At 42.7% G+C, this 14,836-nt stretch overlaps 1 protein-coding gene and 1 long non-coding RNA gene across 2 annotated transcripts in view; both read left to right on the plus strand.

Moving 5' to 3' along the window:
- Positions 1-472: 472 nt before the first annotated feature.
- Positions 473-4,969, plus strand: LOC140206306 (uncharacterized). Its single transcript, XR_011888110.1, has 3 exons — positions 473-705; positions 3,073-3,164; positions 4,822-4,969. It is a non-coding gene; the product is annotated as an uncharacterized lncRNA (long non-coding RNA).
- A 7,262-nt stretch (positions 4,970-12,231) lies between these two features.
- The window catches only part of atp6v0b (ATPase H+ transporting V0 subunit b), a 34,035-nt gene continuing 31,430 nt past the window's right edge, over positions 12,232-14,836 (plus strand). The window contains exon 1 of the mRNA XM_072273641.1: positions 12,232-12,387. Coding sequence (XP_072129742.1) covers positions 12,321-12,387 — 67 coding nt within the window. The 5' untranslated portion in view covers positions 12,232-12,320. The remainder of the gene's footprint in view (positions 12,388-14,836) is intronic.

The following is a 14,836-nucleotide window of genomic DNA, read 5'->3' on the forward strand; positions in this document are numbered from 1 at the left end:
ACTATTAAATCGAACTGGACTTTTGCGTCACTTTGAAATTGGTCATCTACCCCTAGACAACGATAGAGCTTGATTGATGCTGTTATCTTAATTCTGTGCACATGTGTGTTTATCATTGCTGAACTGTTGCATTTATTATCCTTTCGATTACTGTGTTGCTTGTTTCTTTAATAAAACTTTCTTAGTTCTAGTAATCCAGACTCCAACTGAGTGATCCATTTCTGCTGGTTTGGCAACCCAGTTACGGGGTACGTAACATAAGTGGGGTTCTCGTCCGCGATTTTGAACGCTAAATTTGGGACGGAGTAAATTGATTGGGTTAAAATTCCCGAAAGAAAGAAAAGACAAACAGCAGAAATGGAGGCTGAGGAATTTATAAAGGCGCCGACCTTGGAGGCATTAGAGGATGCCAGGAAATCGGAATTGGTAACTGTGGCCAAACGGTTGAATCTTGCTAAGGGGAAGTCGACAATGAGAAGAGAGGAGATACACAGAGCTATTGTAGAGCACTATGTATCTAAAGGTGTGTTTCCCCAAGGCGAGCTGGGGGTGGTGTCTATTGAAAAACTTGCTGGAGACGCGGTACAGGTACAGCTTGAAAAACTGAGACTCGAGCACGAGTTCCGGGTACGGCAGTTAGAACACGAAGAGAAGCAGTTAGAAAGGCAGGAGAGAGAGTTAAAAAGGCGGGAGAAAGAGAAAGAGGTAAGTCTTTGTCTTTGTTAAGAACAAATAGAACACGTTCTACAAATTGCCTGACTGGATCAGGCTAAACAAGTTACTCCCGGAAAGGGGAAAATAATACAGTATCCAAACAATTCAGACAAACAATTCAGACAAACAATTCAGACAAACAATTCAGACAAACAATTCAGACAAACAATTCAGAAATGTTATCGAATGTACTATTAATTTTGTTGTATTAGATTTAACTAGGTACAAATTGATTTATGGTGGTCAGATTCCAAGATCAGAATAAAAGTAAAATTCGATAGATACATTTAGTAATATTGTTTTGTAATTATGTTTTCAAGTCCCTAATTTTGTTACCATGGTAGCTAATTAAAGATTCTCCTTCTAATGAAAACATCTTGACATCTACCTCCTACCCAAGATCCACACAACCTTATAGTTCCCACACCCCGCACTTCCCGTTTCTACCTCCTACCCAAGATCCACAAACCTGCCTGTCCTGGCCAACCTATTGTCTCAGCTTGCTCCGGCCCCACCGAACTCGTTTCTGCATACCTCGACACGGTTTTATCACCCTTTGTTCAATCCCTTCCGACCTATGTTCGTGACACTTCTCACGCTCTTAAACTTTTCGATGATTTTAAGTTCCCTGGCCCCCACCACTTTATTTTCACCATGGATGTCCAGTCCCTATATACTTCCATCCCCCATCAGGAAGGTCTCAAAGCTCTCCACTTCTTTTTGGATTCCAGACCTAATCAGTTCCCCTCTACCGCCACTCTGCTCCGTCTAGCGGAATTAGTCCTTACTCTTAATAATTTCTCCTTTGGCTCCTCCCACTTCCTCCAAACTAAAGGTGTAGCTATGGGCACCCGTATGGGTCCTAGCTATGCCTGCCTTTCTGTTGGGTTTGTGGAACAATCTATGTTCCGTGCCTATTCTGGTATCTGTCCCCCACTTTTCCTTGGTTACATCGACGACTGCATTGGCGCTGCTTCCTGCATGCATGCAGAACTCGTTGACTTCATTAATTTTGCCTCCAACTTTCACCCTGCCCTCAAGTTTACCTGGTCCATTTCCGACACCTCCCTCCCCTTTCTAGATCTTTCTGTCTCTGTCTCTGGAGACAGCTTATCCACTGATGTTTACTATAAGCCTATTGACTCTCACAGCTATCTGAACTATTCCTCTTCTCAACCTGTCTCTTGCAAAAACGCCATCCCCTTCTCACAATTCCTCCGTCTCCGCCGCATCTGCTCTCAGGATGAGGCTTTTCATTCTAGGATGAGGGAGATGTCTTCCTTTTTTAAAGAAAGGGGCTTCCCTTCCTCCACTATCAACTCTGCTTTTAAACGCATCTCCCCCATTTCACGTACATCTGCTCTCACTCCATCCTCCCACCACCCCACTAGGAATAGGGTTCCCCTAGTCCACACCTACCACCCCACCAGCCTCCGGGTCCAACATATTATTCTCCGTAACTTCCGCCACCTCCAACGGGATCCCACCACTAAGCACACCTTTCCCTCCACCCCCCCTGCATTCCGCAGGGATCGCTCCCTACGCAACTCCCTTGTCCATTCGTCCCCCCCATCCCTCCCCACTGATCTCCCTCCTGGCACTTATCCATGTAAGCGGAACAAGTGCTACACATGCCCTTACACTTCCTCCCTTACCACCATTCAGGGCCCCAAACAGTCCTTCCAGGTGAGGCAACACTTCACCTGTGAGTCGACTGGGGTGATATACTGTGTCCGGTGCTCCCGATGTGGCCTTTTATATATTGGCGAGACCCGACGCAGACTGGGAGACCGCTTTGCTGAACATCTACGCTCTGTCCGCCAGAGAAAGCAGGATCTCCCAGTGGCCACACATTTTAATCCCACATCTCATTCCCATTCTGACATGTCTATCCACGGCCTCCTCTACTGTAAAGATGAAGCCACACTCAGGTTGGAGGAACAACACCTTATATTCCGTCTGGGTAGCCTCCAACCTGATGGCATGAACATCGACTTCTCTAACTTCCGCTAAGGCCCCACCTCCCCCTCGTACCCCATCTGTTACTTATTTTTATGCACACATTCTTTCTCTCACTCTCCTTTTTCTCCCTCTGTCCCTCTGAATATACCTCTTGCCCATCCTCTGGGCCCCCCCCCCTTGCCTTTCTTCCCGGACCTCCTGTCCCATGATCCTCTCGTATCCCCTTTTGCCTATCACCTGTCCAGCTCCTGGCTCTATCCCTCCCCCTCCTGTCTTCTCCTATCATTTTGGATCTTCCCCTCCCCCTCCAACTTTCAAATCCCTTACTCACTCTTCCTTCAGTTAGTCCTGACGAAGGGTCTCGGTCTGAAACGTTCACTGCACCTCTTCCTACAGATGCTACCTGGCCTGCCGCGTTCACCAGCAACTTTTATGTGTGGATCTTGACATCTACGTTGCCATGCTCTCCAAGGAACTAACGTATTTCAGTAAGATTACTTCTCATTCTTCTCAATACCAAAAGATTATAGATCTAATTTCTTTAACTGTTCATGATAGAACAGGCCTCTCATCCAAGGATTAGCTTGATGAATCTCTTTTGGACTATATCCAATGCCCTTATATTTTTTTCTTAGTTAAGGGGGTTTGAAAACTATGCATGGGGCACCAAGTATAGTCTCATTAGTACCCTGCATAACTGTAGTAATATGTCCTCATTGCTAAACTCCAACTCTTGTTGCAATAACAGCCAGCCTGCAAACTTGTTGTGACAATAGTTTAATTGGTTATGGAGCACACTAAGGGAGTTATATAGATGTTCCCTTTTGTCCTGAGATAGGTATTCATGATAGATATAATTGGACATAGAATTAGGCCATTTGGCCCATTGGGTCTACTAAAAAGGTGTATTGTATTACTGGTACTATAGAATCATAATGCCCGAAGTGCTTAAGTTAATTTTTCACAGTAAAATTTCACAGAAAGCAATGAGTTGATTAATCAGTTCACTATTAGCATCACAGATATTCCGTTTGTTTGTGATGTGGTAAAAATGGTATCTTCATCTTTCTCAATCTGTCCACTGCCTTTTACAAGCATGACCATACCTCTTTTCCAATGTCTAACCAGATGGGAGTGCACTTTCATAAAAACAGAAAATACTAGTGATACCAAATGGATAAGCCAATATGGAGAGAGAAGCAGAGTTACCAATTTAAGTCAATGACTAATCAATGACTGCATTAGTATGATTTCATTTTTTCCTGTTCTATCAAACCCAGAGATTGTTTGCAGTGGCTTTCATCCTCAAATCTACATATTCGCCTTCATAATCTTCCAATGATAAATTCTTGCCAACAACCATTTTCTCTTCGAAAAAATAGATTAAGAAGTGGAAGCTCACTAATTGCATAGTAAGATAGTGTCAACAAACTGTTAATCATGAAAACAAAACTTTTGACCCAAGTTGTTCATAAACACTGGTTTTAATGAATCTACAACTGGCAACTGCACTTTTCTGTTGCCTAGACCCCGAACTCTTGGATTCCTTCTTAGCACATTCTCCTTGAAGTTGCTCCTTAAAGCTGCTTCATTGACCAAACTCTAAATTTGACTGTTTTTGGAGGGACATTTGAAACAGTCGTGTATTATTCATGTATGTGCTGAACACTCATCCATGATGCACTTAATGATTAGTGAGGGAACCTATGGCAATTCTGATTCACACCCTTGGTCTAAATTATTCACACAGCTAAAATAAATCAATAAATGGTGCTGCACCCATTTCTGAAGGCAATTAGCACCCAGCAGAAATTGACTCCTCCTTTTGTAGTGGGATTATTGTTCTGTATGATAATTATTTTTCTGGTGTTAAATTCCCCCAAATGATATAAGAAGTAGAGCAATATGGATAATTCACGTACAATGAGATTTTCAAACTCATTGGTTGGTCTGAAAGATTTGTTATTTACTCACAGAAAAATAAGATCTTACTTTTGCACTTCTAAGAATGTGCCTTTTGAAAGGCTAACACTGGAATTTCATTATTTGCGCTCACACAGTTAAATGTCCACAGTTTCATTTTCCTGGGGGTCCACAGATCCGTTTACTGTGGGTGTCACGTGTCACGTGTATTTCTGCTTCCAGATCCATTTCTGGGATGTGCCTGGCAACGTGGTGGAGATGGGACTGGTGTAGCACTGCGCTTGGCGTCGGAATCTCAGATCGGTTATTCAAGATCTCATTGCACTCTAAGAGTGGTGGGAGACTGATGACAACTTTGCCATCCAGCAACTCGAGCTGGAAGCCTTCTGCCTTCCTGCCATATGTTTCTGCGATGCCAGAGCAAGTTCTGAGGTAGTATGTTTATGGATTACCCTTTACGCTGAACAACTTGAAGAACTCTGGTCTCACTAGTGAGCGGTTGCTCTGGTCGTCCAGGATTACATAGGCTTTGATGGCCTTGTCTTTGGCTCCCTTAGGGTATACCTTAGTGAGGCAGATCTTTGAGCACAAACGGCTCGACTGACCTGACTGCAAACTTCTGTGCAGCTCGAGCTGATAATAGTTGTATCAGAGTGATGCCCTCCCTCCCCGCCATCCTCTTGTGGGAGCGGAGGAGCCTTGGCAGTTTGCGGTGACAGGCCGGGATGCATGGCTCCATCGTGATTAGTGCTGTTACATTCTGAGCACTTTACGGGGAATGCACACTCTTTAGCGAGGTGTGAGGTAGAGGAACAGCACTTAAAACATATCCTTTTTTCCTTGAGAAGGGCCTTTCTTTTGTCAAAGGGTGTGTTTCGAGATTTTCTGCATTTTTTGAGGGGGTGGGGTTTGTTGTGCAATGTGCAGTTCTTGCTAGGGTCATCGTTGATTGCGGAGACTTCGGTTATATGCACTGAGACAGGTTTATTGATGACAAAATTTTTCGAAATGGGTTTGACTGGGTTGGTGTGAGTTGTGGTGCTGCCTTGATTCTTCAAGCTGGGGTCGTTTCGCCTCTTCGCCTCCTTGCACACAAACCTACTAAAATACTCAAAGGGAGGGAATTGACCACCGTTCTCTTCCTTGTACTCTGAGCCAATAGACACCCATCTTTCCTGCAGCCCAAATGGAAGCTTGTCCACAATTGGTCCAACTCCGCGTGAGGTATCCAGATACGACAGGCCAGTTAAATAGCCGTCTTCCTTAGCACTTTGAATCTCCATGAGTAAATCTCTGAGTTCTCGTAATTTAGAGTGGTCCTTGGCTGACACCCTAGGAAAATTGCCCAGCTGTTGAAATAATGCCATCTCAATAATTTCACGGGCCGCATAGCAGTCCTGAAGTCTCTCCCATGCTTTGTGTAAGGCTAAGGAGGAGAAGATGGCGGCGCGCCTGCGCGTGTGCAGTCCTCCGGTGAAAAATGATATCGTATCTGTTAAATAGGGGCCGTGGACAATTCTGATTTGATGGAGAATGGATGTGAAAGCACAGAGGAGCTTCTGGAGCATTTTCTGAAACGCCCGTTCGCTGCTGTCATTACTGCGTGGTCGGGAATCTTTCGGAGGGTAGGCCTCAAAATCCCCGGCCTTGCCTGCTTTTGGTGACCGAGAAGGAGGTTGAATCGTTTGGACAGAGATGGCACTCAGTACTCGGTGTCGGAGAGCTGATCAGAGCTCAAAGTTTTCGGATGACTCAGAGTCGGATTGTGGTCGGCATGGCAGGGAGAGTTTTTCTTCCTTCTCCCGTCTGCGTGAGATGTGGGACATTTGAGAAACTTTGAACTTTACTGTGCTCATGGACTTCTTCATCAATGGTATTGTTGCACTGTTGTAACTATATGTTATAATTATGTGGTTTTGTCAGTTTTTCCAGTCTTGGTCTGTCCTGTGTTTTGTGATATCACACTGGAGGAAATATTGTATCAATTCTTAATGCATGCATTACTAAATGACAATAAAAGAGGACTACGTGTCTTTATAATCCTAGCTTGGGGTTGTTGACGTACACTGAGCGTTTGTGTTTCACCTGTTCACTTGATTCCTTTCCCAGCCATTTAGTCATAAGATCCATCTCTTGGATTGCTGTGAGCTGGACTCCGCTGGTGGCACTGGTGAATGAGGAGTACCACATACACAGTAATTTTCAGGCTTATCATCAAACTGGAACAGTCCTGAATCGACAAGGTCTCGTCGCGCTAAATACTGTGCCAAGGGTTCTGCTGCAGGTGGCGTGCTAGCTGAGGGAATATGTTGGGGAACATATGACTGAGCGTGTACGTTCATGATGTGATTTGATGTTCTGACTTCAGCCTTTGTCTCTGATCTCACCAGATCTGGTAAGTTTGGTGTCCGGAAGTATTCGTAGTCACCCCTTTCATACTTGAATTTGTGGCAAGGTTGCAATTGTGAGTTTGTCTTCCCCAGGTGGATGCGATGGAACGGAGCTTCCCTGTGATTTCACATGAGATGGGACGCCAACAGGCAAGTATGGAGAGGGAGAATGAATCTGCAGGTCAATATGAGATTGGACATATTCGCTGGTGCGTTCCAATTTGGCCCTTTCTGACATAGATTTTCCTGTTTCGTCTAGAGCGTGCATTTCTTCGGTGTTTTCCAATACTTGTGCTTCCACTGCAGCTGCATCAGCTTCTTGTTGTAGTGTCAGCACTTCTAGCTCTGTATCTATCCTTGCCCTTTCCAACTGGATTTCCGCTTCTCCGGCAGCTTTTTCCATTTTCAGTTTTGCTTCTTGGTTAGCGTATGACACTCGCACCTTGGCGGCTTCTGCTTTAGCTCTTGTGAGGGAAGCCACACTTGTCGACGTCCTACTGCTCTTGGCGCTGAGTGCAAGCGACTTGGTGCTTGATTGCGAAGGCATCGTACCACTTGTCGAAACGTCTAATGACAACGCGTTTTCACTGTAGTGTTCTCATGCAATGTGTTGAAACTCTGACTAAACACCAAGTTAAACCAGAGCCAATGAGGACAGAGTCATAGTAAGGTTAACCATTTACTGTGCACTCTTCCACATTAACATCGTATGGTGAAAACTGTTGATAAAAAAATACAAACATATTCAGCCTCTGTTTCATTCTGGAGACCACGAGCGCTCTCTTCTTTTAGCGAGTGTCTCCAGCCGCCCCGAGTAGCGGGCAAGGGGGTCGCTTCAAACCACCACCGGGCTCAAGCCAACCCCGCATTTGAAATTGAAAAGCCGGCACGCGTGCCGCCCCAACCACCACTTCCTTAACAGAAACCACGTTAATATTTTTACTTCAAATATATTCTTATGAACTTACGGCGTTGCTTCTATAATGTTTCTTTATGGGTAGAAACAGAGCTCTTCACAATCATGCTGCACGCATGGCACCCACCTTCACACCTTTTGCGAACCGGAGGTTACACATAAGACGCGGCAAAACCGGAGGTGACATCATCACATGCCGCGATATACCATAGAAAATGAATTTACCTTTGTTAGACTGTAACTTAATTATCAACCTTTAACTTTAACTAGAAAATAGTTACAAACAAATCACTTAAAACGTGGACCCAACAAAGTCAAGTAAGTGCCTTAAAGGCAACTCACCAGTGATGAAGCTGCAGGAGCAGTGTTACTACAAAGGGATGATTATGATGGTGTTGACCATCCTGTGGCTTACTTTTCAAAGAAATTCAATGAGCATCAAAGAAATTATTCCACCAGAGAGAAGGAATTATTATCACTTATTTTGGCTTTGCAGTATGTTGATGTGTATGTTTGCACAGTTCAGAAACCACTTGTGGTTTATACAGATCATAATCCATTGGTGTTCTTGAGTAAGCTGAAAAAACAAAAATAGAAGGTTGCTGAATTGGAGTTTGATTTTGCAAGAGTATGATCTCATGATAACTCACATTGAAGACAAAGATGATGTAATTGCCAATTGTCTTTCCAGATGTTAAACTTGCAATGCAATTTTAATAATGGAGTGGAATTTACTATTTCTATATGCTTCTGCAATATATTGTCTTAGTTTGTAGTGTGCTGTATGATAACCATATATGTGTTGTTCTACATATTGTAGATTGTAGTTAAAATTTTGCTCTTACAGATCAAAATTTCCTCTTCTTGTGGGGAGGTGTTAAGTGTCCACAGTTTTGTTTTCCTGGGAGTCCATTGCTTTGTTTACTATGGGTGTCACGTGTCCCCAGTTTCATTTTACTGGGAGTCCACAGTTTCATTTCTGTGAACATTACCTCATAACGTATGCTGACTGTATAAAAGAAATGTGGACATAAATGCTGAGAGGGAGTCAAAGGAAAGAGAGAGAAAGAGTGAAGATCACAGGCTTCGAGCTATCCAGGAACAGCTCAGGATCGAGAAGGGTAAAGTCTAATGCTTACCCAAACCCAAAGGATTGGGTTAATCAGTGGCACACTGTACATTGTGGAGACGTGTCTGTCCTTCATATGATCTATGGGTGTGGATTTCGTGACAGTCACTTTGTGAAATAGCTCTTCATGAACTTTGGAACAGTATTCCTCGGCTGGGATCTTCGGTAACCGTTTCTTCGTTTGCTAGCCTTGGAATCTTTGGAATTCATTGTGATCGCCTTGTCGCTGCATTGGGAATCCACAAGTCTCGCCTCTCACCTATTTCGTGAACTACTGGGACTCTCTGAGCTGCAACTTTAAGACTGTGCTTGAGTAAGATTTGTTAAGAATGGGTTCTATGTTTGACTGTAAGGGAGCAGTAGATGCATAACACTGTTAACTTCTGTTTAAGAAAGTAGTTTATTTAATTTTCTATATTTTTGAGTAGATGTAAATAAATATAGTGGTTTTAATATTAAAACTCGACTCAATTTGTCATCTTTTGCTGCTGGTACATTACGAAATCGTAACAAATTGGGGGCTCATCCAGGATATGTACAAAATTGGAGCTTATTGATTGATTATCGATCTCATTAGCTACTACGCTTTTGATTGACTTGTGTGGGAAAACCAGCAGCAATGGATATTGGGGCATTTCTGGCATTGCTAGACCCTAAGGTGTTGGGAGAGGCCAGAAAGGACGACTTGTTGGCCATTGCTAAGGAGCTGGGACTTACTGTGGTAAAATGAGATATGAAAAAGGTACAGATTCCTGCTGGTACGTTATGAAATCATAACAATACAAACTTGCAGCCTCCTTTGACCCCAAATACAATCTCTCATGTACTGTGACTGCTTTCCCAAGGAAGTCATGGTCATGATCACTCTCAGCTTCCTAGTTTCAGAGTCATCCCAAACTGCTGCTGCCATTTTATACAGCACCTTATAGTTTGCTGCCAACCGTTGCATGTGTGAGGTCATCTCAGCTCAAAACTCAAGGAGAAGAAACCTCATTTACTTTTCCTGTAACCAAAAGGAATGTATATTTATCTATAATGTAGACTTCCCCCAAATTACAAGCACTTACAGATTGCTCACAAGTCTTTATGGAAACTTCCCTGGTGACTACCTGGCTACAATCTGGAGGATATCTGTGGCACCCTTGCAAAAATAAAATTTCTTTGTCACCATTGTTATTCACCAGCTTGTCCAGGTCCCTGAGACCATCAGGGAAAACTCTTCCAATTCTTCCTATCATTGCAGCATTTATTCACTCAGTATTAATGCTTACATCAGAATAGAAGTTGTTGGAAGAATGTTGCTTGCATTTTGGTATGTTGCTTTAAAAGCTGCAGAAATTATACACACTGGGAACTGCAAAGACTACCGAAATTAATAATGCCAGCTTTAGGTCAGTGTACACAGGGAAACCAATCAGTGCTGATCTGTGAATCTGGAAGTTGAAGTTCTTATATTTTAAGCAATTTAAAACACATGAAGTCAGAGTGATCCACAATGCTGCTTCCACAATAAAAACCAGTGTAGAGGAAATTCTAGCCAAATATCCCATACATGGCTCTGTCATATCTGTTTTGTCTTACTAAATTAAAGCTAATAAAGGCAAATTGTTTTTACTCATTCTCATTCAAAGTGTGACATCTGTAATATCATTACTTCCTCAATGTTGAATTTTTGGGATAATCTCATGAATATGTGAAAATTTGCAAATACTTCAGAACCCAGCATGATTTCTACCACAGGCCCATGTAACTATTGTAAAGTGTTTATGGTAACATTCACCACAAAACCCAAAATTTATTGATAATTTCTTTATTTTTGGTGGCAGGATAGGAATACGTCTCTACCAAAGGAGATGTAAGGCACTCCATTCCCTCTGCTAGCAGTTCACACTTGGGCAAGGTGTAGCACCTGCTTAGCTCCAACCACCACCCCCGTACAGAGCAGGGTCGTATGAACAGCTGGTGCACATCACAAGACCTGATAATGTGACCACTGATGCCAGGCAGACAATCTCTGAAAATATTGATAATGGCTGGGGTCACCCGTCTTGGAAAGACACTGCACAGAAAAAGGCAATGGCAAACTATTTATGTAGAAAAATTTGCCAAGAATAATCATAGTCACCCTGATCATCCACATCATATGACATGGGACAGAATGATGATGATGAATTAATTAATGTATTATTGTTTCTTATTTTGTATTTATAGTTTGTTATTTTTTGCACATAGGTTGTTCTGTCCTGTTGGATACCATCCTTCATTGATTACGTTCCTTGGATTTATTGAGTACACCCACAAGAAAATGAATCTCAGGGTTGTTTACATTGACATATATGTACTTTGACAATAAATTTACTTCAAACTTTAAATAGCCAAACAAAATGCAAATATATCTTAATTAATTCATATCTTTGGTTTACATTTTATGATCACAGTTTAAGACTCAAGTGTCTGCACACAGATGGCATTTAATCAATTATTTTTTTTCCAAAAATACTTTATTCAGAAATATTACAAAATAAAAATAATTACATACAAGAAAAGAAAACCATTCGTTGACTGTGAGTCCTTATTCAATACAGTTATTAACAATAAAAATTTTGCGTTGACTCTCTGTTCATTTACAAATGAAAGATGTTTACAGTAAATCATGCGTTTACTCTCAACCCTTGGTCAAGAGTTAAGACTTATTAACAATCAAAATTTTCAACAATAAAGGCAGGCAATGGCTCTAATACTTTCCCAAATTAACAATTCCACCCACTCCTTGGGCACCATGTTGATTATCTGTCCACACCGCTGACGAGGGTAGGTCTCCTCCCCACCCAAATGAGAAGGTGACAGCGTAGATGCTCAGAAGAGTTTCTCCTTTGGGTGAAATTCAAAACAAGAAGAGGAACTTAGCCATTTAGATGGTGATGAGAGGAAGTGTCTTCTCAGAGGGAAGTGAATCTTTCAAATTCTTCACCCCAGACACCGTGAATGCTGATCATTGAATATAAACAGATTTTGGTCAGTGGGAGGTACAGGAATGAACTGGAAACTAGGCTCTGGTAAAATTCAAATATATTCAATGGTTTAGGAGGCGGCTCTGTCGTGAGGCTTGCTGGGAAATGTAGTCCACGTGAGTCAAAGCCTTCAACTCCCGCGACTCCTCATCCATCTGGCGTGATATTGGTCATGTGATCAAGTACTTTCGCTCACGTGACTAGCCGGCTTGTCGCCGCCCCCGATCCCAGTCGACAAGATTACGGTGATCGAGGTGCGAGTAGAGTCGCGGAAAATGAACGGCTACACTTTACTTTACACCGGCATTACCGTGGCCTTCTGGTCCACCATTGTTGTTGTAGGTAAGGAACTGTTGAAGCGGAGGCCAGCTTCTTGAATGGTGCGTCGAGCCGGGTGTGGGGCCTAGCGCGGCTGCTCTGGTGCTGGGAGCCCGGAGCTTTGGGGCATTGATGTTCCTGCACTGGTTCTTCGTTATCCTCTGTGGGATGCCTGCAGTGTGCAAATTATGGGGAAGTCTGTGACGTTAGATTGTCATCTACTGTCTCACCTTGATGATTTTCTTTGAGTGAATTATTCCCCTCGCCCTTTTCCCAAAGAAAAGGTTAAAATTAAGTTACGAAATTCACCTAGAGATAGCCATCTTCCTGGAAATGTTGGTTCTAAACATCGTTCTGTTTTACGGTTAAACTCGAAGACAGAATTTTTCATAAGATAAGAGATTTAACTATTATGTTGTAGGAGAGGTTTTGGCAGTTTCCTTTTAAAACGCCTTTCTTGTCACCCCTGTGAATCTAAGCGAGAATTTGTCCGGCATATGCCAGGCGCGTAGTTGTCCCCTACTTTCGTCGTATATTTCTAATGACTCCTGTCCATTTTTACCCATTTCTCTCTCACATTTTCGTTGTCTTAATTGTGGTTCAATTAGTTTGTAGAATTGCTAGTCTTAAGGGTTACTTTGTGTGGAGAATTCATAAGCTGGACTAATAGAAGATTTAAAATTTTTGAAAATGAGTCGAATAGAAGTAGGGTTTTACTGCTTATGGGAAATTAGGAAAATACATTCCCATAAAGTCAGCAACTGTCATGAACAAAGGCGTTAGGGAGATTTCATAAAATGTGTCGGCATCAACTCTCCACAAATGCTGATTGACACAATTACTTCCAGTAAAATGACATGTGACTTAAACGGGGAATTTGCAAGTGTTGGAAATCTCAAGTGCTTTCTTGACCTTCTGGATATTAGAGGCCATGAGTTTGGAAGATACAGTTGTAGAATCCTTGAATTGTTTTAAAAAAACATTTTGACAATACTCATTCTAGCCATATTTACTAAGTAATTTAAGTTGTTTTATGAAGCATATTCAAGTAAGTTCAGTCTGGTTTTAAATTTGGGCTTTGTTGGAGCTACCCTCATCCACAAATTTGTGTACAGAAATTTAGATCATCACATTGGTGTACGAAATGAGAGACTAACTGGAGGCCCAATTGCTTCTATGGAATTGAGATCTAATGAACAGTAGCAGATTAGTTGATTTATGTACTTGGAGTTTTGGGCCCCATATCTCAGAAAGGATGGGTTGTCATTGGAGAGAGTCCAGAGGAAGTTCATGATGATTCTAGGAATGAAGGAGTTAACATATGAGGGGTGATTGGCAGCTTTGCGCCTGTACTCACTGGAAGAATGTGGAGGCATCTCATTGAGCCCTACTGTATGTTGAAAGGACTAGATTGGGTGGATGTTTTCTATTGTGGGGGTATCCAGAACTAGAGGGCACAGCCTCAAAATTGAGGGGTGACCTTTTAGAACGGAGGTAAGGAGGAATCTTTTTAGCCAAAGAGTGGTGAATCTGGAATGCTTTGCCACAGACTGTGCTGGAGGCCAAGTTCATGGGTATATGGAGGGGCAGGTAGTGTTGATGAAACAGGTAGGCTGCAGAAGGACTTAGACACTTTGGAGAATGGGCAAGAGAGTTGCGAATGAAATAGTGTTGGAAAATGCATGGTCATGCACTTAGGTGGTAGAAATAAATGTGCAGACTATTTTCTAAATGGGGAGAAAATCCAAAAATCTTGAGATGCAAAGTGACTTGGGAGTCCTTGTGCAGAACACCCTAAAAGTTAACTTGCAGGTAGAGTTGATGGTTAAGAAGGGAAATGCAATGTTTAGCATTTTTTCAACAGGTCTAGAATACAAAAGCAGAGATATGATGCTGAGGCTTTATAAGGCACTGGTGAGGCCTCACCTCGAGTGTTGTGGACAGTTTTGGGCTCCTCATCTAAGAAACAATGTGCTGGCATTGGAGAGGGTTCAGAGGAGGTTCACAAGGATGATTCCAGGAATGAAAGGGTTATCATACGAGCTCTGGGTCTGTGCTCGCTGGAATTTAGAGAAATGGGGGGCGTGGGGGATCTCATTGAAACCTTTTCAATGTTGAAAGGCCTAGGCAGAGTAGATGTGGAAAGGATGTTCCCTGTGGTGGGGGAGCATAGGTCTAAAGGACATAATCTCAGGGTAGAGGGCCACCCATTTAACCAGAGATGCTGGGAAATTTCTTTAGCCAGGGGGTGGTGAATTTGTAGAATTTATTACCACAGGCAGCTATGGAGGCCAGGTCGTTGGATGTACTTAAGGCAGAGCTTGATCGGTGCTTGATTGGACATGGCATCAAGGATTGCAGGGAAAATGCCGAGGAGTGGGTCTGAGCAGGGGGGAAAAAAGGATCAGTCATGATTGAATGGCGGAGCAGACTGGATGGGCTATGTGGTCGAATTCTGCTCTGCTATCTTGTG

Source organism: Mobula birostris, chromosome 12, assembly GCF_030028105.1.
Source record: "Mobula birostris isolate sMobBir1 chromosome 12, sMobBir1.hap1, whole genome shotgun sequence".
Lineage (NCBI taxonomy): Eukaryota > Metazoa > Chordata > Chondrichthyes > Myliobatiformes > Myliobatidae > Mobula > Mobula birostris.